This window comes from Scophthalmus maximus, chromosome 1, assembly GCF_022379125.1.
Source record: "Scophthalmus maximus strain ysfricsl-2021 chromosome 1, ASM2237912v1, whole genome shotgun sequence".
Taxonomy (NCBI): domain Eukaryota; kingdom Metazoa; phylum Chordata; class Actinopteri; order Pleuronectiformes; family Scophthalmidae; genus Scophthalmus; species Scophthalmus maximus.
In genome coordinates, this window is record NC_061515.1 from 18,720,216 (window position 1) to 18,744,017 (window position 23,802).

A 23,802-nucleotide genomic window follows, 5' to 3' on the forward strand; every position below is an offset into this window, starting at 1 on the left:
CCCTCTCAGGGCCGCCTCAAACTCATGAGAGTGCCCCCGCAAGAAGGTTAAACCCATAGGCGCTACCGAGTGTCGCTAACAAGTCTCTTAATGTGTGAGGGAGGTATACACACACTGCACAGCACAATACTGGACCGGCTGACCACTATGCACAACAAAACAAAACATGAAAGAATGAAATCCCCCCTTCTAAATATTCATGCTTGGTGACATTCTGAAAAGTCGTGCATTGATCAAGGCTAATGGATCATTAAGTAAATTGGCCGCCATGTCATCTATTGTCTCACGAACGTGAGCTCTGACAGTGGGTGGTCCATTTCAGATTTTATCGTTCTATTGCACTTTTTTGCAGATACATCATCTGGACAGCTTTACATACCTTTCAAAATGTATAGTTGTTACATTGGTGCATATAAAGTATTAATGTAAGAGAGTACTGCCATTGTCTTTGTTTTGGTCTTTGTCAAGCAGTCATCCTTTCCATTTCTCCTCCATTAGTTTGATGGTGGTGTACAGTATTCACTGTCACTTAATGGATACCTGCCAAAAAAGAGACTTGAATAATTTGGGCAAAATTCTCATGTAGATCCGCAAACAGCACTGAAGTTTACCTCGAGTCACAGAGCAGCTTAATGATCCTTTGGCCTGTGTGTGTTATCAAGTGCAGGTGGAGCGGGAACCTCACAAATCACGGCAAATGTAAAAGTGTCTCATCCAATTTTAGTTTCGGGACTAAATTAGGAAGCTTTAGTTAAAGATCTTTGATAAATTATATATCTCTTGCCAACAGTGAAAGCTCTCTGAGAGGCAATTCTTGATAGAGAGCTCCTTTTAATCAGAAACGCTGCTCATTCAGCCGGATGGGGGAGGTGCAGTTGATGGAAGGAGGCTGTGTTTGGACTGCTGGGTTTCTTAAGGAGGTTGTGGAAAGGGACTGTATACAAATTACTGTTTGGAAAGGAGTGGGGATCTGAGTTAGTACAAGTAAAAGAGACAAAGCACATGGATTGGAGGAAGCAGGGATCAAACAATTGATCTACTAATTAGTGGCCAACCCTCTCTACCTCCTGAGCCACAGCCCACATGAAGATGGTATGTTGCTGCAATAAAGTAACACACCAAAGTGTGCTGTTGTTCTTTTTTTCCTATAGGGAAATATAAACTATAATGTACTGCAGCTATTATGCCCAAATTATAGCATACTATAAAATCAAACCCTGAAGCCTTTGACAATAGCTTATTATGTTTGAATTTTGGTATCGGCACTATGTATACAGTATATTTTAAATGATTCTTAACCATAATTGTGAGATTTTCTAGCCTCTTGGTTCATTTTCGATCTCCAAGATTTGTTCCAAACTGTTGCAGACCATGCCTCCAATTGGATAGACCTACAACCACTGAGAGCAACAAATCATGTGACGTCTGATGAGTGACGCAAAAATGTCAACAGACTAGAGCAGAGAGGAGATGCTGTGATGATGATTCCACAATGTCTGTGAATGAGTGTTGACGTTTTTGTGGGAGAAATTTGAAAATATAGGGTTCTTTTAGTCAAATGCTCGTTCATCAGCGGCAGCTTTGGTTGTTTACAAAAGTCGCTTCTCTCCGCGTCGTGGTATAAACCCCGCCCATTATCAGATAATCGTTTGTGATTGGACTGGCAAGATTTCTGCTGGAGGGAAATCACTTCCCAATGGAGGGGATCCACACTGTATTCTGGCAGAGCAAATGAAATGAGCTCCCAGAATTCGTCTTGGTCCCAGGCTAGAGATTTTCACTTGTCACTGGTCTATCCTGCATCTCCATCTCCATAAAATAAACATGAATAGAGGATTGAATGAGAATTGACGTAAAGACTGGTGCTGATCTAAGGGGTCATCCGACCTTAACGCAGCTGTTTCATACCCTGTCTCGTCTTACCTTCAGCACCTCCTCTAGTCTCCCTCCCTCTGTACATCACACACAAGATAAATCAACGTTACCACAACACTGAGGACACACGTCAGACCTACACAGACGCACCCATCCTTGGCAGTGAATCACACAAGTGCAGGTCAAGAGTGCAGAGGTCAAATGGCACGGCGTTGCTGTTTGAGAAAACGGTCACATCGGGGTCATAGTGGAGGCTAATCAAATGAGACCAAGGGGCTGTTTGGTTATCAGATCTGCCCAGCTGTGCGGGTGTGTATGTGTGTGTGTGTGTGTGTGTGTGTGTTTGTGTGTTGTTCTTATCTATGTTCACATGTACGTGCTGTTTGGAAAAAAAAATATTGATTTAGTAACAGATCAGCGAGCTTTTGACATTGATCTCTTCCCCTGGAGAACTATGTGAGAGCAGGAAGAATCGACGCGGAGTAAGAGGGCAACACCTCTGCACCGCTGGCAGTATTGAACAGTGATTGGTCGACGGAATGATAAAGCCCCCTCAGGTTCTAAGTCCAACATCTAATGTGCACATCATCTCTGACTGCTACTCAGAAGAAAAGACCCCTTCTAAAAACATGATATTAGAAGGAATATGCGTTTCAAACAGTATTAAGGTGTTTACATCACACATTTGAGTTCAAATTATTATATGTTGAGGAATCTTTGGCCTTGATGTACAGTTTTATAGGTCAAAAACCCCATTAAAATGGTAATAGTTTAAGGGAGGTGTATTCCAAACCATACTCAGACAATGACAGCTAAAATTGGGCAAAATTCATAGATCATAATATATTGAGTACCCTTAATTTGTACCTAATAATTACCTTATTTTTCAATTAAGGATCAAGCTCAAGGATTCACCTCAATGATGGAGATAATTTACATGCAGATTATTAAATAGTAAAGGAGAAAAACATAAAAACCACCCTTTATTTTGCATCTTTAAATTGCAAAAAGTCCTATAAGTTATAAATATATAATGAAATATAGAAATACAATAAAATGTTAGGTGAATGTCAATCTTTTTTTCCACATACTTATTATCACTTCAAAATCTTTATCATGAACTTGTAGTTATTAGGTGCCTATTTAGCCTTCCGGTATGTGTTCTTCATGATGTTTATATATTTCGGAGGGATACCATAGTGAGCCATGAGCTTCCACAGCAATACGTGGTCTATGCTGTCAAATGCCTTTTCAAAGTCAATGAAATTGACATAGACAGAGGCGTTCCATTCTATGGACTGCTCGAAGATGATCCTGAGGGTGGCAATTTGGTCACTGGACGATCTTCCGTTCCGGAAACCAGCCTGGTTTTCTCTCAGTCTTTCATCAGCCCCCTTCCGCAGCCTCTCCAAGATAATGCGATTGAACACTTTGCCAGGTGTTGATTGCAGCATGATCCCTCTATAGTTGTTACATTCCCTGAGGTCTCCTTTCTTGGGTACTATTGCAATGAGACCGTCCTTCCAGTCCGATGGTATGATCTCTTCCTCCCATATCTGTTTGATCAGCTGGTGTAGCATGGTAGTTGAGGTTTCAAGAGCAGCTTGTAAGGCCTCTGCAGGTATCTCGTCTGGCCCTTCTGCCTTGCCACGGCACAATCCCCTTATAGCCTTCTTTACTTCAGTCCTTGTTGGGGGTTCGCAGCTTACCTCCACCATGTCGGCAGCTTTTAGGATCTCTACCGTCTGGTCAGGGAGCTGTCTGTTGAGGAGCTCCCTGAAGTGCTCCGTCCATCTTTTCTGCATACCAGGGTATGCAATGCATCTGCTCCACCAGGAATCTGCACATGAAAAGATCCAAGTGCTCACTGGTGTGAGACAGGGCTGCCTTCTCTCTCCGTTCCTCTTCCTCCTATGTATCGACTGGATCATGAAACAAACAATAAGCAACACCTAGACGATCTTGACTTCGCAGATGACATCGCACTGCTCTCACATACACACCAACAGATGGAGGACAAGACAACACAGCTAGAAACAACTGCAGCTGAGCTTGGACTCAAAGTAAATGGGCCAAAAACCAAAACCATGCGGATTAACAACAAAAGCATGAATTCAATAACACTCGAGGGCCAGAGGTCAACAAATTTACCTACCTGGGAAGTGTAATAGCTGTGAACGGAGGGTCAGAGGAGGACGTAAAGGCAAGAATTGGTAAAGCTAGAGCAGCATTCAACAGCCTAACCAAGATCTGGAAAACAAAAAACATCTCTCTCAAGACCAAGCTCAAAATCTACAACTCCAACGTCAAATCCGTAGTCCTGTACGGATCCGAAACATGGAAGAACACCACTAGCATCATAAGCAAACTTCAGACGTTCATGAACCACTGCCTAAGACGCATCCTGGGGATCTTCTGGCCAAACACAATCAACAACATCACCCTGTGGGAACGCACCAACCAGTAACCAATAGAAATACAAATTAAAAGGAGAAAGTGGATCTGGATAGGTCACACACTGAGAAGAAACAACACAGCAATAAACAAACAGACATTGACATGGAACCCACAGGGCAAACGGGGGAGAGGTCGTCCCAAGAAAACCTGGAGAAGAAGCACAGAGCAAGAGTTCAAGAAGGAAGGGCTGACGTGGCAACAGCTGGAGAAGATGGCCCAAGACAGGCGAGGGTGGAAGCGATTTATCAATGGCCTATGTTCCGAAAGGAATACAAAGGCCTAACTAACTAACTAAACTAATTTAGCCTTCCAGCCGAAATGGTTGTCGTTATTGTCAAAACACTAACTTCCCTCTTAGCACTGGTTTGGTCTCCACCAATTTATGTGTGGGAAGAAGGCTACAAACTTCTCTTCTATGTTCACCAGCTATTGCTAATCTTCTGTGCTGCTCTTTGTTGCAGAGATTGTAGATGTGCAGTGGCTTTTTAGAGCTTTTACTCTGAAAACAGCTGCAGCTGAAAATAAGGCAGTGGATTTTGGGGGGTGGAAGTCAGTACCATCCACCAGTGGGACAGAGGTGTAGCACTGAGGAGATGGAAGGTGTTTTATTTATGTCTCTGTTTTTAAACATTTCAAAGACCCGTAAAATAAGTAATTGAAAATATAATACAGTACTTTCATTTATTTAATTCATTCAGCTTTGTCGCAGTACAAAGAGTTTTACAGAAAAAAAGAAACTGTTGGTGTTCATGGAGTCTTGCGCAGGTTTAATGCATTCTCCTCTGACAGTTTTCAGTTTGGGAAATGTAAGTCTTTCCTCCTCTGAGGCCATTTTAATTTTGATCTTCTCCTTTTGTTTATTCTACGCAGACATGTTGTAGATAAGGTCGACAGCAGCAGCTTCAACATACTGTAGATGCAGCTGAGATACTTTCCAGGTGTACAATTTGTGTGCGTGTGTTTGTGTGCGTGTGTTTGTGTGCTTGCGTGTGTGGGTGTGTGTGTGTGTAGTGATGATGTGAATGTCAGGAGGTAATTGTCCTTTTAAATATTATAGCTTCACCATACAAGGGTTACCCTGCAGTCAACAACACTGGTGGTGTCATCCCACACAGATAATATTGATCCTGTGCAACAGAATGCGCGCGCACACACGCACACACACACACAGGAATAATTACACTGCTATGAGGGGGTGACAATCATTTTAGAATAACAAACTAACATTGTCCAGACCCGCGTGTCCATCAGAAAATAAATTAAAGCACGTAGTCAATGTAACAGATAAGGTCAGTGTTTGTGTGTGTGTGTGTGTGTGTGTGTGTGTGTGTGTGTGTCATAATATGCACAATTTAATATAACCTTGCCATAAGGAACAAACATATCAGACTAGCTATTAGTTATTTGAGAAAGACTACCATGGAAACATAAATACAACAGCCGGCATGCATAATGACACACACACACACACATACACACCTGGTAGCCTCAGCTTACTGATATCCGACTACATTACTAAGGTGTGCCTGACAGGAGTGTTAGTGGAGCAGAGTGCAGCTCTGCTCCCTCAGGACACGTGTGAAGATCATATTTAGCCAGCTGACATAACGTTCCTCTGCTTCCTCTGGATGAAGCAGGAGCAGAGCGTCAGAGGAGAAGGTGCTGATAACATGTTGGAGAAATTCACACCTTTGGCACAAGCTTGTCATTTGGCAATTAACAGCGAAATACAGAGGGTACAAAGCATTCTCTCATTTTCAACACTGTAGGGCTGCAAATAACTACTATGTGTATTATTAATCTATAGATTATGTTTTAAATGAAATGTAATTTTTTTTTTTTTTCAAAACCTAAAGATATTCAATTTCCAAGATAAATTCTTGCATTGGAGTAATGCAAGTAATGCATAATGAATGACAATAATAATTCTATTATTGCCAGTTAAAAGAAATACAGTATTATGGAAATACTCGTGTCCCTTGAATGACTGATGGAAGTTGCTACTGCCCAAAATGTAACGCATCAAAAAATAACATTTTGTTTGGGATCATTAATATGTCCTTTCTGGGTCTTCATCCATCTTCCATGGAAAAAAAAAGCGCCAATATGAAATGTCAGAAAGAAGAGAAAAAGCCCTTCACATCTTCAAATATCAACTTACACTGTCTGACCAACAGACATGATGCTCAGTGCTCAAACAAAAACAGTTTCAAATCCTCACAATGCATGACCTGGAACATTTGATATTTGAAAAATTCCTTGACTGTTGATTCATTATAAGTCTATAAAAAATCATACCGACTGATGATTTCAGCTCTACCTGAGAGATGGCAATGTGCGGCCAGTGCAGCTGGGACAAGGACAGTCAGCTTCTCCACTGAAAGGATAATATAATGATTTCAATATATTACTACTGTATATTATTTCCAGTTATAGTGTTGAATACAGAGATTCTTTTGATTATGATTTCGGTGAGTCCTGTGCAGATAAAGTCAAGTGCACCATCTAAAAAGTAAAACGCGTAAATATGAAGATTGTTCTCTAAAGATACTGTCATATAGTGCATTATGAAAATAGAGGAGTGGTCCAGCCTGTGCTCTAGACATACAGAACTCAGCTAATCTTGCAAAATATCAAACAACGGGTTTAATTAATTTGGCTGATGAAACCTTTACAGCGGCTTCTTGACTGCAGAACATGTCACGTTAATTGGAGTTGAACCAATAAACCTTGTAGTCGCACAGAAGAGAATCCTTCAATGTACATTTTACTGGAATTAAGGCAATTTAGAGCTGAAATTATCGTTATTTTTATGAATCGAGTGGTCGACTGACAGAAAATTTACCAACAACAACTTTGATTGATAAAAAAAACAAAAAACTAGTTCCAGATTCTCAGTAGTGGGGATCTGCTGCTTTGATAGCAAATTGAATCATTTGGACTGGACATAACTTTGGGCCTCAGGACACTTCAAATGGAACTTTTACTATTTTCTGATCAAATAATTGTAATAAAAAGAAATCAGCAAATTGATCAATGAAAACAATTGTTAGTTGCAATCTATGACAGAGATAGAAATGAAATATGTCAAAGACAGCTGCAGTAGATTGGAAAATATAAGCCAATGCACAAAATATTCTGCCATATAAGTATATCTTACCCAGATGAAGAATAAACAGGCTCTTGTGGGTTAGTTATTATTGATACTCTTTGTAGAAGCTGGCCCCGGCGCTCAGACAGACAGTTGGTGGCACATATGCCTGGTGGAGCAGGAGCAGGCGTGCCTGGCAGCCTGGCACAGAGTCACTGGCACCCTGCCGAACAGATGAGCCTGTAATTGTGTTTGGTTCAATGGTGAGGAGAGCTTGCACAGGGCTTTACACATTGATTGACTTTTATAGTGGAGAGTCTTCTCTCTCTTTACGTGTTATGATATTTGCCATTCCTGTTTCTTAGAGAAAAAGTCTCATTCATTTTCTCTATATACAATGTTATGACACCAGAGAAGCAATACTGAGATATTTTCCTTACACACCACAATAAGTGAAATGATCTGTTATATATAAAATCAAATCCTATTTGAGTAAAAAAAGATTATTCTAAAAGTATTTTTTAATTATTATTTTCATAATCAAATGATCTGCTTGGTATTTTTTGGTCTACAAAGCATCAGACAAAATTGAAAATCACCTCTACAATTTTCCAGACACCAAAGTGATGTCATCAGATTTCTTTTATTTCTTTTTATTTCTTTAACTTCACTTTAGTGTAAGAGAATGAAAGGCATCAAACTTGCACTGGAACAAATTCAAGTTTGATGCAGTTTGATGCATTCTCTGCTTAAAAATGACTAACAATTGTTCGGGATAGTTGCAGCTAAAAGTGTAGTTACTCGGAATCAACATTAAAATGAATAAAATCTGTGAGTGACCATATAATAAACCTATATGATTATTACATTTTGAAAAATTGACACGGCAACACAGAACACAAAACCATGTGTACCCTCCTACTTGACAATTCTGTAAAAGCCAACTAGAACTACTGCACAAATGAAATAAGCATCATCTCCCCTTGGTAAGACACCAACGCCCATCAGGCCCACAATCTACAGATCTAATTTTCATGTTTCAAGTGATTATATGCTCCATAATGCACTGTATTAAAAGAAATCACTCACTCACACACACACACACACACACACACACACACACACACACACACACAACTAAGGTTATACAGTTAATCCTGAGAACAATTTCACAAAAGAAAAAGATAATCCTTGATTTGAACCACTGTTGCCATGGTTACAAGTCGCACTGCTCAGCAACATGGACGACTGCAACAAGTAGGTTTAGGTCAAAGCAACACAAAGGGTTATTCACACAGATCTGGAAGCAAACTGAAATCCGGACGGTGCTTTAATTGTAGATATGAGCATGTTGGGTGAAGCATAAATTAAGTAAGTGAATGTAGCCGCTATCTAGCAAAGATGACGATTGTCGAGGGTGAGAGGTACTTGTCAGTGTGAACACATATGCACTCAAAATAGCAAGTATAAGTATGAAAGGGGCAGTAAACGATTTTGGAGAAAGATTGATTGTTGTTGATTTTACCATTCCTATGATCAGGGCTTGAACCTGCAGCCTCAAGTATGGGAAACAGATGCGCTAACCACGAGGTGAAAAGCCCTGAGTCGTAGCACCTGACACTAGCAGGTCGCTTAACGTGCGGATAAGTGATGTTTACAAACTGCACGCACAGTGTTGTGTTGTGCCATTTTTTGGGTTTTCAATTTACAGAGCCGGGCTTTGTAGAAACATCTGCTTTTTTTTCAGCGCACAAACAGAACCTAGCTAGCTAGTTAGGTAGGTTAGGTGTAGCTAATGGGCCGTGGGGAAATATTCGCTGAATTTTACAAATAGTGTAATGGATTTGAATCACTAACTGCCCCTTTAAGACAGCAGAGCAAAGTGGAAATCACCACTAGCATGGTGTAAATGGTGTGAAATTTGGTACATCAATGTCCCCCTCAGAATAAATCATCCTCCAACTTTTAACATAGAGCAGCCTGGGTGCAGCTAAAGCTGGATTAATGCTCGGCCGTCTGCGATGACGCCAAATTGATGTCACTTCCTGTTTCGCCGCATAGGTGCTGTTTCGCGAGGTCCTGCACCTCTCATTTCTTGTAACTTGTCGCTCGGGGCGCGTCCAGCGCATTGGCGATATGGACGACCTGAAGGCAAAACTTGAACAGGTCCGCCTGTACAGGCACATATGATCCATTAGGCAGATATTCACGGTAAAAACAGAGAATAATTCATGTATATAATTCATGACCCTGTTGAGATCTCTCCTTTAACACCGTGAAGTTTAAAAGTGAAGCAGGATATAAGGCCCACAGTTGCAATTTCATCAGCTTCCCCAGAAACTCTGTTCGTGGCTTTAAATGGCATATTTACATATATGTCTATGGGCCCTATTCTTTAGCTTAACAATGCTATTGAATAGTAAATGACTGCTAATGTCACCTGTTCTGTGTGGTACCAGATTCTGAATGCTCTGGAATGAACTAGGGTATTGGTGTTGCATTGTCCAGGGAAAGGTGATAATGTTTTGCAATCAGTGCTCAAGAGAGACGTGTGTATTCCTTTTAATATGATTAAAAGAAGAAAGCCATAGCCAGACAGTGTTGTTCAGGGAGAATGACGGAAGGGTTTTAACAGGACACTGAATCTGCCCCTGACGTGTCTGTTAGTTGTTCAAAGGACGAACAGACCACCTCCTTCTTTTACGTCGCTTTTCTGAAAGCAAGTTTAAAACCACAATTTCTTCATCATCTACTGATCCCAACAACATCTCTGTCACTGTTGCGATGGTGCATGATGCCTCTTTTTTTTCTTGTTGTGATTCCAGCGGTGTAGATTTAGTGTTTAGGAGAAGACTGCACTGTGTCAGACGCGCCTGAAGAGCGAGTATAAACGAGTCTAGCACTGCACTGACGCCAGAGCCGCCGTGCGCACGGACCGATGTGTCAAGCATAAATCCTGCTTAACAGAGCAGCCAGCATTCCTGCAGCTACTGATCTGCATTGATGCTCAAACCTAATACCTGCTCTACTACACTACTTTCTAAAAAGAGCAGTTTGCAGAACTTGTACCCTTCTTGTTAATTACTGCCACTGACTTCTTAATCAGCTGAATGATCACCATGTTCATGTATTGTTCTCCTGGTGGAAACAGTTCCATAATTGGGTTGATGAGTCTAGGTAATAAATGACCAGATTGATTGATATATCTGATTTATAATACTGCTATTTTATAATTGTAAGTGTCCCTCATAAAAAAGGAGACTAAAAGTTAGGGTGATTGTATTTCACACACTCCCATCACATAACAAAAAAAGCTCAAACCCCAAAACATGCATAGAACAAAACCATTCTCGCGAGGCAGCATTTCTTCTTTGCAAGCACACAAAAGAGCTTGCAATTGTTCAACACCACCGGACAGTCGCTCGCTTGACAAGTTGAATTTCGCACAGGTATCGAAAAAAACCTGACCGATGCCCAACATCATGTTCTGTTCAAACCAACAGCTGGGAATGTGGTGAAATCGCTTCAACAGGGCAACAATCATGTCGCGTGAGACCGACAGTTTATCCAGATTTACATTCATATATGTGAGCTGCTTGTGCTCATTAGGTGCCTGAAGCTGCGACGCAAATCCTTATCCTGTGACATTAATTTTCACTCACTTACTCTCTGATAGCAGTGTCACCACACCGTGTTCAAGTAACTCTTTCATTATATCCCACTGCTGTTATCTTTCTCCTTCTTCTGCAATTCTCTTTGCACGGGCAGCTGAGGCACCAAACTGTGAGCAAGAGAGACATAGGCAGAGGGAGGAAAAAGAACGGGTATAAAAAATAAGAGAGAGATTTCCAGTAGCTCAGGATGGATGCTGAGACAGCAGAGTTTGGTCGGGTCGGGTTGTGTGTTCGAGCAGATGTTTGTAGGAGCATATGTCACGATTAATACCAGGCAATTAGGCCCACTACTGGGCAAAATCAAAACACTCGGCAAGTGAGAGTGTTAATGTTGAGTCTGTGTGTGTGTGTGTTTGTGTGCGTGTGTGTGAGTGCGTGCGTGCGTGTGTGCGTGCGTGCGTGCGTGTGTGACAGAGAGAGAGAGAGAGACAGAGCTGGCAGCAGGTTATTTGCTGATGTGCACTGTTCTCCAAACATGTTATCAAATTCATTTACAGATGGGAAGCCGTGAGGTACAGTAGCTTCGTCGTCTGGCCCTGCTGCTGCAGCTGATGGCAGCAATACAGTATAGGGAAAGACGAGAAGAAAGAAGTGTGATTATTAACATTCTGTCCTGTCTTTGCAGCATGCAGTACTGTAGGTTGATGCCTTTTTAGCCTTGGTCGGGTCACACGGACTGCTTGTGTTTGTGAGCTGTAAAGTCTCATGTGACGTGGGTCATGAGAACTGCAACAAAGTAAAAGTTGTGCCTGAGCTCCCTGTGGTCGTGACCAGGCGGTTTCTCAGTGTGTCAGTGCTGCTCTCTAGTGGCAGCATTGAAAATCAGTGTTTCACCACATCCTTTAACTTTCAATAAGACACATTACAGCATGTCTAGTATGTAATGTAATTCTTCATTTTGCAGATCCTCAGACTCCTAATAGGTTTTCTGGAAAGAAATGCGTACTTTGGATCCAATGATAGGATGTAAAGCAGGGAAAGTGGTCGGAGCTTCGTGTTTTCAATATAACGCAGATATATATTAATCTAATTCAGCCAAGAACATTTTCACTGAGGATGGGGGGGGCGTCTCCTCCCTTACTTTCAAAGTTCCAGTTTCATTTACTTAAAAAAAATCTCAGTCCAGCTGCTACAATCCAGAGAGAGAGGAGCTGATATAAAGTTATGATGTGTTATTATAGGTCGCTAGAGAGTATTTTGTGCGTTCAGCAATTTTGCTTTACAAGGTACAGTAATTGATTGATGGAGGTTACAGGTGCTGCCTAAGGGGAAGACCTACACACAGTACAACACTGAAAATTGGCAAAGACCGTATTGAAGTCAAGGATAATGCAGTTTAGAAAAAAATACAAATACCATATTCATCCATCACAAAATATCAGGCAAGGAAAACTTTTCAGTGGTGTTTATGTATCAATCTACCAATGTCCCTAACGTGTGTAGCTTCAATGAACTTCTTTACCTGATCTCCAGCACTTTGTCCTATTGAAAAGATTTAGCATTTAGGAAAGACTTCCTCGTCTCCTGCTGTACTGAAGCCTTTTTGTTTCGGCCCTCAGTTGTGAGTCGCTCTTGATCAAAGCATCTCATAAATGAGTGCATTTAAATCTAATACAATAAAACGTTTTAGTACCAACTTTTAATTTAGAAATACTGATAACTAATTATGTGCCTGGCCCGACTGAAGCCAAACCAAAAACCTGTAATTCCAACTAACTGCTGCGTAACCAAAGAGAATCTTTTAGTCAGTGAACAGCAGGTCATCTGAAATTAGTCTGCACACAGGCATATAATCTATTATATAATTATACACGGACATTTTCTCGACCATTTCCTTCAAGCAAGTCAAAAACGAAACTACACAACTAACTGGACTCTGCCTAAATGAGTGTCTTTGAACTTTGGGTCCAGTTGCTCCTGATTCAACACACTTATGGATCCTTTGCTGTAAATAATACTAAATCACATTGACAGTACGCTTTCTGTGGAAGATTACAGACCTATGAAATAATGCATATATTTTCTAATAGCAACAAGAGAAACACAGGATATGGATCCTACTGTACCTGCCTCCGCAGAAAGAGCCACAAACAGATTATTGTCTCAGATTTGCAAAGGGTGTTTGTGTGAGCATTGAGCACTGATGATGATAATAAGCAGGTATTTAAATTCCAAACTGAATTTATTCATATTTATTTTTACTTTGCAAATAAGCAGATCTGTAGATTTCACTATTCTATGGGGAATTACTTAAATAATTGAGTGGTATTAAGTTAATGAGTAAAATTTAAGCTTGTCGTCTGCCATTAATCAATTAATTAGTGTTTGTGGGCCATAAATTCTCCAAGCAGAGCGGCAACTAACAATTAGTTTAGTTGTAGAATATTGGTTAGTTCATTTTTAATTAATCAATTAATTTCCAGTCTATGAGATGTTACAAAATAACTATCACAACTTCCGATGACATTTTCAGATGCTTCATTGCGTCCAAAACAAAAAAAAAATATTAAATTTTAAATATATAAATATAAAACACAGAAAAAATGCAGACCTTCACATTTGAAAAGCGTTTTCTTTATCAAACAACTAAAAATTATTATTTGATTTTAGTTTACTGTTTCTGTGGTTTGAATAATCACTGAGACCGTTAATTGTTGTATCCCAGAGCCTGAGGTGACGCCTTCAAATTACTTGTTTCGTCAGGCCACAATGATATAAACTGATGCACACGATAATCACACAATAATAATAATAATCTAACATTTTAGATTGGTATGTCACTCAACCAATTAGTAAGAATATTATCATTGCAGCTCTGATTCTTAGCAGAGAAGTTTTACTGAGTTGAAGAATACAAAGGAACACAAGATCCAGTGGGGTAACTGGACAGTAAGAAACACAAGTGGAGTACACAAGTGAACATAGAGACTCACTATCCTCACATGGTCTGCAGTAAGTCATGGATTACCCTACTGACCCAGACTGCGTTCTCCCTGACACAATTTCGGATATAGCACAAACTCCACAGGGAACATTACCATCACATCAACACAGTCCCGGTTCAAATCATGAGATCTTACATTCGTCCGACCTGGGAAGGACCCAAACATGAGAAAACTTAATCTTTTCTCATTATAATATAAACTCTGTCATGTGGGGAACCTTCCCAAACAGGCCATTTTGGGTCCAGAGTCCCGCTCAAAGACTCCGTGCCTTCTCCGCACGTATGTCAGTAATATCTTTGCAGTGTGTGGCCACAGAGTAGTTTCCTTAATGACAGGGGAAGCCTGAGCGGAGCAGGACCAGCTCCACGGGCCTCCTGCGTAAAAGGCGTAGCTGGCTGCCATCTGGTTGGCTTCCACTTCAGAGCACCGAGCCCCGTTGAACGCTCGTGATGAGCTGCACTGATTCCTGCTACGACTCCCACAGCAGGATATTTAGGAGCAGCTTCGGATGGCAGCGTCCAACATACAGCCACAGGATTAAAGCCTCAGTTCACCCAACGTACAAAAAACCCAACATATTTTCTCACTTCCTTTTATGAGGTGTCTAGCCATACATATAGTTAGATTTTGACTTTGAAATTTCTGCCTATACCATAGTCATGAATGTGCCAGAGAATTTTAACAACGTTGAAGAAATTCAATATTATTATCTCTTTCCCAAAAAAAGTGTCCTTGTTTCTCAGCATAATCCAAAGAACAGACTGTCAACAGTTTCCATAGGGACGATTTATTCTGTAGAAATCAGTACCAATTAAAAATTAAAACATTATTCATGACCTTGATTAATCTGACTACTATGTCCTTTATGGATCTATTAATTATTTGCTCTACAAATCTAAAGAGAAAAAGGAATATTGTAGAAAAATGTCAGTTTCACAGAACCCTAGGTGACATCAAATTTCTTATGTTGTTCAAACAACAATGAAAAATAATCACCAGATTTGAGACACCAGAACTGTCACATGTTGAAAAATGACTATAAACAACTGATTGATTGTGATTTCCTGTTTATTGATTAATCAGTTAATCTAGAAATTGTTTCAGCTCTAGAAAGCTTGAGTGTCTTAAAACCTGGACAGAGATACAAAACAACAGAACTTAGAGAACTGTGCAGTTTTTCTAATTTCTGTGGTGTCTGCATCTTATGAATTGCTCTGGACTGTGGGACCAGCAGTTGACAACAAAAGGACAAAGAACCATTTTGGAGCTGTTCTGGAGCTTTTGAGCTTCCTCATCATCTCGCAGTGATGAACGCACAAAGGAACATCACTCAAATCTAAGTCCTCTGCTCTCCTGAGCTTTTTAACAACTTTCAGCATCTCGTCAACCTGGTGTGCAGCTTCACTTTTCTGTTGAGTCGGAGCGGAGAATGAATATTGGACTTAAATGCCTCATCTAAGCATAAACATGAAGACAAAATAATGATAATGTTGCTCTGTATCTTCACAATGTGTAAATAAGCAGCTGTTTGATACTAGTAGGTTTGTCATATCAAGTATATTTGGTGATGGACCTTGTGGTGAGAAGGTTTTATCAATTTCAAACTTTTAGTTAGCCCCACCTATAATTTCTAACCAAGAGTGAATAATCCATAAACTGAGTAAACTCCACCTGAAACAGATACATTGCAGCCACAAAACTGCTGCTGTGCCTCCTTTATAGGACATAAACGGGACAAACAGACGTCTTCATCCACAGGATAAAGAAGCAAAGCAGTTCATGTGGAGAAACCTCAGCAGTTCATGTTCATGTGGAGAAACAGCCTGCTACAGGCTGAGAATCTGAATTTTAAAAAAGCATCTTTGAAAGTACCCAAAAAGTACACGGGAACACAACGCGAGTGTGCGGATGACAGCAAACATTCATACACAAAACAGTCGGGTCTGTCCGAGGAAAACACTAAAAAAGAGTGGAGGGGAAGGCTTTTGCTCCTGCAGCAGCTTGTGACTTAATTTGAATCACAAAGAAACAAAAGGCTTTCTCAAAGCTGTGCAGTGAATGAGACAACAAAACAATAGAGCTGCAAGGGAAAAAAAAACAACAAGAAAACAACATCAAAATGCAAAGAAGTTGTGTTGTTCTGTAAAGTGTTGTTCTCCAGATATGACCAGTTACACCCCTATGTTCCAATGACTGAGTCGCTCTGTGTGTGTGTGTGTGTGTGTGTGTGTGTGTGTGTGTGTGTGTGTGTGTGTGTGTGTGTGTGTGTGTGAGTGTGTGTGTGTCTGTGTGCGTGTGTGTGTGTGTGTTTGAGCCTGTTGTGCCAACAGAAAAGCTAACAGGAGCTGCAATAGGACAAACTGTGGAAGGCAAAACAGAGAAGAAGAAAAGAAAGGAGGAGAGAGCAAAGGCGACAGGGTGAGGTGCAGAAAGAGAGAGCTCAGGCAGAAGTAAACATCTCTCTCAGATAGACTCTCTCTTATTGGTAGTTCATTAGTCTCGACCTTGTCTTTGACCCACGGCAAATGCTGGAGCAAGCCCACTGCTATGACACAGCCACTATACAGCCCGGCACGCACACATACATACACACACACGCACACACACACGCACACACACACACACACACACAGACACACACAGACACACACAGACACACACACACACACACACACACACACACACACACACACACACACATGGAATGCTGCTTCTGTTATTGTCTTTAAGTGCCAAACTCAGGCCAAGGCCTAGCCAAGGTTTGGAAAACAAAATAACAGCCGTGCAAAGCTCTCCTCTCTCACACACACACACACACACACACACACACACACACACACACACACACACACACACACACACACACACACACACACACACACACACACCCAAACACCACTTCCGTCCATTCTCTCACACAGAGAAAGGAAGCAGAGTAGAGCTGGCCAGGCACCAGTTGTCCAGACAGAGGTAGCCTGGCAAAACCCTGTCTCAGGGCCTGCCTAGTGCCTCCTGTCGACTTCCCACTCTGGACGCCTTTAAAAGACTCTCTGAGCAACCTCGCCATCCTTCACTTGCCTCACTGCTTACTCAGTAGATGTAAAAAGTCCCCTTCAGGTATAATGAATTATCTGGTAAAAGTGGTGCAAAAGTGAATCACTGCACATTTTAATCCGACTCCTCTTTAACTCATCGCTGGACCTGCCTTTTGCCAATAGAAATCAAAACCATGTGGTCATGTAACCTCATTTTCAATAAAGATGTAATTGTCTACCACTATATAATACAGTTGAATGTAGATATACACACTCAGATGGTTTATTAGGAACACGTAGCTTGAGATAAACTGATCAAATACAACAGTCATAATCCAATGTGCAAATGCAAGACATGGCAGATGTTTTCTTGCAGTTTTCCGTCATTGTAGTGAAACCACAGTGTGGCAAATTCTCTGACAGCGGAGAAATTGTCTCACGGTATATATATCTTCATATTGTCCAACCATACATATGAACTTCATAATTTGCCTTTCTTTCATGATGTACGGCCAGAGGAAGCACTGATAAATCAGCTCTCTATCACTGTCGTCACACTGTATCATGATCCAGGCACATTCACACGGATATTCTCATTATGCAGAGTTATTTTTGCGTGTTGTCCTTTTCAAAAAACACTCGCCGAACAAGGAAAGACTTTATACTGCACAATCATCAACATTACACCACAAAAGCGCATTAAAGATTGTCACCACTAACATGGTCAGATAATTTCCAGCAACAGGTGATCTTAGATACTTCACAAGGCTGACCTTCTCATGAACACCTGACAGGCATGAAGAAGTCATCAGAGAGGGGAACATATTGATCATGACGGTTTATATTTAGTTGTATTTCCGCTGCTCTGTTAAGCATGAGTACAACATCACTGAGATGATTTTTGAGAGGCAAGCAAGTGGAGAAACCATCCATATATCCATCTAACCATCCGCTCAAAGGGTACAGCCACTCTTCTAATGCATAAAATCCATTTCCCACTCGAGCGTGAAATGTGTGATTTAGCTGCAGCCTCTTACCTTGGGCCACTTGGGGTTGATGAGACGTGCTTTGATCGCGTCGTCTAGGGCAGTGCTGTACTGACCCAGTCTGAGATAGGCAGCCGAGCGGTTACTGTACAGGATACAGTTTTGCGGGTCAGCAGTCAGGGCCTCGCTGTACAGATGCACAGCCAGAGCGTAGTCCCCCTGCTGGCAGGCCTGGTTACTGCGACGCACGTGCTCCAGAAATTCGGCTTTGCTCAGCCCTGGGGGGTCGCAGCCGGGCGGTCTCTCCACCCTCTTCATTGTAGCCGTCGACGGGATCACAGGGGATGAAGAGGAGGAGGTTGAAGAAGAAGGGTTGGCGGACCTGCTGGTGGAGCGAGAACCAAACAGGGAGAACTGAGGAGTAGAGAGGAGAGGAGCACAAGGGGAGAGAGAGGGAGACATGGGTTAAATATCTTGTACTGTAACTAAAGCTGAAATGATCCCTTAATGGATCGAAAATTTATCAGCAACTTTTTATTATAACTTCTAGGTCTAGATTTGCTGTTTTTCTCTAAAAAAAAAAACAGCAAATCTAGATTTAGATAATCAGTTTTCCGTGATGTAAGCCTACATCACGGTAAACTGATTATCTTCGGTTCTTGGATTATTGTTCAGACAAAAAAGGTGTTATCTTATGGCTTCAGTTTAATGTTTTCACTATATGATATCACTATCATTGACCAAACAACCTATTTATTAATGGAAATAATTATTTTTGAAATGTTTTAATATGGGAAATAATTTTCATAAGCCGTCACAATTTCATTAACACCAAAAAGGCCAACATGGAAATAAATGATGTAATGATTACTCAGATTATTATCAATACAGTAAAATACATGTGAATATGGCAATATTAGGTTTTGTGATGCTGTCTTGATTCTCAAAAACACTGTATTAATGTTTACTATGTCGTAGTTCAAATATTCATGGCGGACATTGACGTTATCTATCTTCAGGAATTTGACTCTTCCACTCCTACAAAACAAAGTATTTTATGCATATGTTGGCATGTTATTTATACTATGGCAGTTTTCCTAAAGTTAAATTAAAAATGGTAATATATTGCCTCACTTACAGTATCACAATACTGTATATTTCATAATACAATGAATCTTAACCCTTGTATCATGATACGGATCTTGCCAATACGTAGCCCTACTTTCTGTAGGTGCTAATGTATATGAAAGAGTCAACCAGAAAGCAAAATTATCATTTTCACTAGGAAAGTAATATGGGTATTAAAAAATGTCATAATTTAATGATGTCATCATTTAACCACTGAGTGGATTAAATTAAGAAACATGACCTGTCTAAAGAGTTTTCTTTTTGTTTTTTAATGCTTTTGTTTTGGTGCTTCTCTAACACTTTTCAGCCATGTTAGAAACGTGGAGATGACACAGTGAGAACCTGTGAAAATAGAAACTACGACAAAAACAAGTCATTTGTGAGGTCGCAGGGACCTTGACCTTTGAACTTTGGTCGTAAATCTAATCAGTTCATCCTTGAAGATTAATGCTTAATTTGAAGGAACTCTCTCCAGGCGAGATATCATGTTCATGAAGATATGATGAATGGACAGATGGATGGACAACCCACAAACAAAAAAAACCCTTTTTTCATAAAAGTCATAAAAAAACGTATTGCCAACAGAATTCTGCTCTGGACACACTCAAACACAGCAAGCAGGACAGCAAACTGCAGCCGTGCACTCTTCTCTTCTGTGTGGTGGAAACAGCTCGAATTCCTCAGGGAGATGGGAGGGAGAAACAAGGAGTCAGACAGCGACTCACACAGTCAGAGGAGCGTTCGGTTCTTCTCGTGCGTTTCTGTCACACCCGTTGAAACCTTGTGTAAAATGTGCACGCTGAGGTTAGCGCTCTGTAGCTTTAACATTGAAATGCTGCCTCCCTCCCTGATCTGGTGTTTCCAAATTTGTCCTTTTACCAGAGCTTACACCAAGGCCTTCATTATGTTGCTCTATTCCTCTCTCTCTCTTTCGCTCACACATACACACACACACACACACACACACACACACACACACACACACACACACACACACACACAAACACACACTGAAATGTTCAGATAGACACTTCAAATATGCAGACTGGAGAGATTCTTTTAACTTCACCCAAATACGTCACCCAACAGTTTTGAGTGAGAGGCAATAAATTGCACACAACTTGTTTGGAAATGCAATGATAATACATGTATACACAACAGTACTACTACTATGGCTACTCTGTGTAGGTTCGGGCAATTTCAAATTAACATAGGACAGCTGCTTTTTTTTGCTCCATTAGTGCAGTTGCCACCTAGAAAAAGTTACACTATTCTAGAGGTTTTCAAACAAAGCAGATGAGGAGGGAGACGTGAGGTAAAGATGCTTAGTGGGGTGAAAGAAACAGGTGCATGCAGGTAAATACCATAAATCAAAGCAAGTTAGTTATTTCGCTGCAAAACATGATCAGCCGTGCTGCAGTAGCGCCCCAGCTAGTCAGTATGTGATAAGAGCTTTTAGTCCAGAACAACTTGTGGGACAGAGTGCAGGGGAAATCTCTTCCAACACTGCAGATCTTTATTACTGTTGTTTTTTTTATTTAAGCTTTTCCACCTTGGCTCATCAAGTGAGTACTGGTGCACAGTGAGTAAACTAAGGACAGTTAAGTATGCCTCTGACGGATGGCAGCGTGATCCATTTGGAAACAATCAAGTTTTTTCATTCATCGTCTACCGCTTTATCCATTTAAGGGTCGCAGGGGGTCGCTGGAGCCAATCCCAGCTAACATTGGGCGAGAGGCGGGGTACACCCTGGACAGGTCGCCAGCCTATCACAGGGCCACACACAGAGACGGACAACCATTCACTCTCACATTCACACCTACGGTCAATTTAGAGTCTCCAATGAACCTAACCCCATTCTGCATGTCTTTGGACTGTGGGAGGAAGCCGGAGAACCCGGAGAGAACCCACGCATACACGGGGAGAACATGCAAACTCCACACAGAAAGGGGATTCGAACCCAGAACCTTCTTGCTGTGAGGCGAAGGTGCTAACCACTACACCACCGTGCAGCCTACAATCAAGTTGACAACTGTTAATTGCGAGATTTGGGTCTGAAGTTTGTCTCCAATCTTGGCACAGTCTGTGAATGGAGTCAATAATAACAGTAAATAAAGAACATACATATTTTACTTATTCAGTTGGTCTTCCCATTGCATTACCCGCAAGTTTAACTTGCCAATAATTAAACTCTTGTTAAAGTTAGTATCGCAGACTTGTCTCAGTTCTCTCCAGAAGAAATATATAAGCAAGTTACAGACACATTAATTCCTCAATATAAATAATGATTCAAAGCCTTTTCACTGTGAGATATACATTCTGATTGAGAAACACAGATTTCTCCATGTGCTAGTTTCTATATTTGCCTTAAAAGTTGTCACATTTAAATATATTGAATAATAATAGTTGAAAATAATATGTATTGTGAAAATTGTGGAAATATTTGTACACTCCCCTAAATGTCCTTTCTAATCTGTAAAATTACAAATGACAAGAACATTGTGACCTCAGTGTCCTCAATGTTAGCTGCAGCGCCAAGGGGAACTATGACATCGTAACGCTTAATCCACAAAGCAAATTTACACAATTCACAGTCGTCTGAAAGTGCCTATTTTACAGCTGTTCTCTCTAACATGCCATCACCATTAAAGGGGCAGTAAGCGATTCCAAAGCAATACACGTTTTGTAAAAAATCTTCAAATATTTCCTCACGGTCCGTTAGCTGTGGGTTCTGTGTGTGCGCCGAAAAAAAAACAGGTTTTCCGCTCAGCCCTGGCTTTGTAAATTGAAAACAACACAACACTGCAAGTGCAGTTTGTGAACATCACGCGTCGACACGTCAAGAAACGTGCTAGCGGTTGGCACTGCAACTCAGGGGTTTTGGCCTAATTTTGAGCACATCGGTCTCACATGCCCGAGGTCGCGGGTTCGCGGACCGGCCAGAGCAGTAAAATCACAACAAAAACAACAAAGAGAGAAACAAGCTTTTTCCAAAATCGCTTACTGCCCCTTTAATGAATGTTAATGTAAATGTTGTTATGAAACACTTATGTCCAATATGACAAATGTGACCACGGCAACATACATATGAGATGTAAACACGGCAACATACCGTAAGAGGTAAATCTCTAAGCCTATTACTGTTAAACTAGAATACAGTCAATGGAGCAAGCACCTGAGCAGAGTGTCAAGTGGTAACGTTCTTTAAACGCTGAAACTTCTCGTCTGTCTGCAATCTGTTCACATGCTGAGGATGTATTAGTGAGTCAGAGTTCAACCTGGAAAATTGGAGCTGCAGTGGAGAGGAGTTTGATGTATTGAGTGATCTGTTCCATGTTTGGACCAATCGCTCAGTTTAAAGGTTCCAGACAGGAGGATTTTCACCACTGCAGTGCATCATGTCTCTCAATAAGCACAGTGGTAGAAAGCTGTTCATTTACTTTCCTCAAGCACCACAGCACCTTTTCACTTCCTGCAACTTTCTACTTGTACATTTTGGAAGCAAATATTGCACTTTTTCTGCTCCAGCATATCAATCTGAAAGCTGTATGTTTTGGTGTGTCTGCTGTTATGAGGTGGATGAATAAACTATTAAACTCAAGACTAAAATTAAAATTGGTGCAGACATTAAAAAGACAGAAAAAGATGGCGTATGAAAATTCCCACATATAGTTAAAGAATCTAGTTACAGTCTCATGTTCGCTTTTACACGCTTAAGATTGTATCAGAAAGGTTTACAGATGCATTACACATTAGAGCCCGACCGATTTGGATTTATTGGGGGCCAGTGTCGATATCGATATGAGGGAGGAGTACAAGATTTCCGATACTGATACATCGGTCAATATCTCTATATATTTTTTAATCTGTCAATGATTCCTAAGATGTATTTTTAAACCTGTATGACAAAGAAATGTAATTGAGGCTTGATATTTTAGTTTAACCATCAAATTTATCATAAATAACTCTAAATAAAAACGAAACACAAATACAACCAAATATATAGAACTTGAATTAAGAAAATAAACAATTTATTTTATGTAAAATGTAAACATAAATGCACATTTTAATCTGCATTGTTTATTCTGTACAAGGGAAGATTTCATATGGATGAACAAAAGCGCTAATACTGATAAAGTGTTTCCACTACCACTGGAAACCACTTTCATGAAAGGTCAACGTCATTTTAATTTACATATAATTCCCCCCTCCCCAAACCAGTAAACCTAGGGGAAACACTGCGATAATTGTGTGAAAAGGCCAATATCCATATATTGGTCGGGCTCTATTAAACATCGTTGAAAGTACTACATTGGTTTCTGCAAGGAACAAAAACATTAAATATTTCATTTAAAACAACTGCCAATTGTCAATTTCAGCCCTTGAAATGCCCTTACATTGATTGTCCATGCCACATGGACTTCTGTAACTCTTTTACGTTGCTTGATATATCTGTAGCAGTTTGTTAACACACACACACAGACACACGCGCACGCATGCACAGAAACAGTTGACAAGTAGCACTAAGTCACTCAGCAGGACATTTGCACCTAAAGTTTGTTGTTCTAAGTGTCATTACTGAAACAATAACTAATTGCTAGCCTGAAAACT

At 40.7% G+C, this 23,802-nt stretch overlaps 1 protein-coding gene across 2 annotated transcripts in view; it reads right to left on the reverse strand.

Annotated features, from left to right (window-relative positions):
• Nucleotides 1-23,802, reverse strand: part of ttc28 (tetratricopeptide repeat domain 28) — a 149,853-nt gene that overhangs the window by 123,443 nt on the left and 2,608 nt on the right. For both annotated transcript variants that reach the window (XM_035630158.2, XM_035630150.2), the window contains exon 2: nucleotides 18,115-18,477. In XM_035630158.2, coding sequence (XP_035486051.1) covers nucleotides 18,115-18,477 — 363 coding nt within the window. The remainder of the gene's footprint in view (nucleotides 1-18,114; nucleotides 18,478-23,802) is intronic.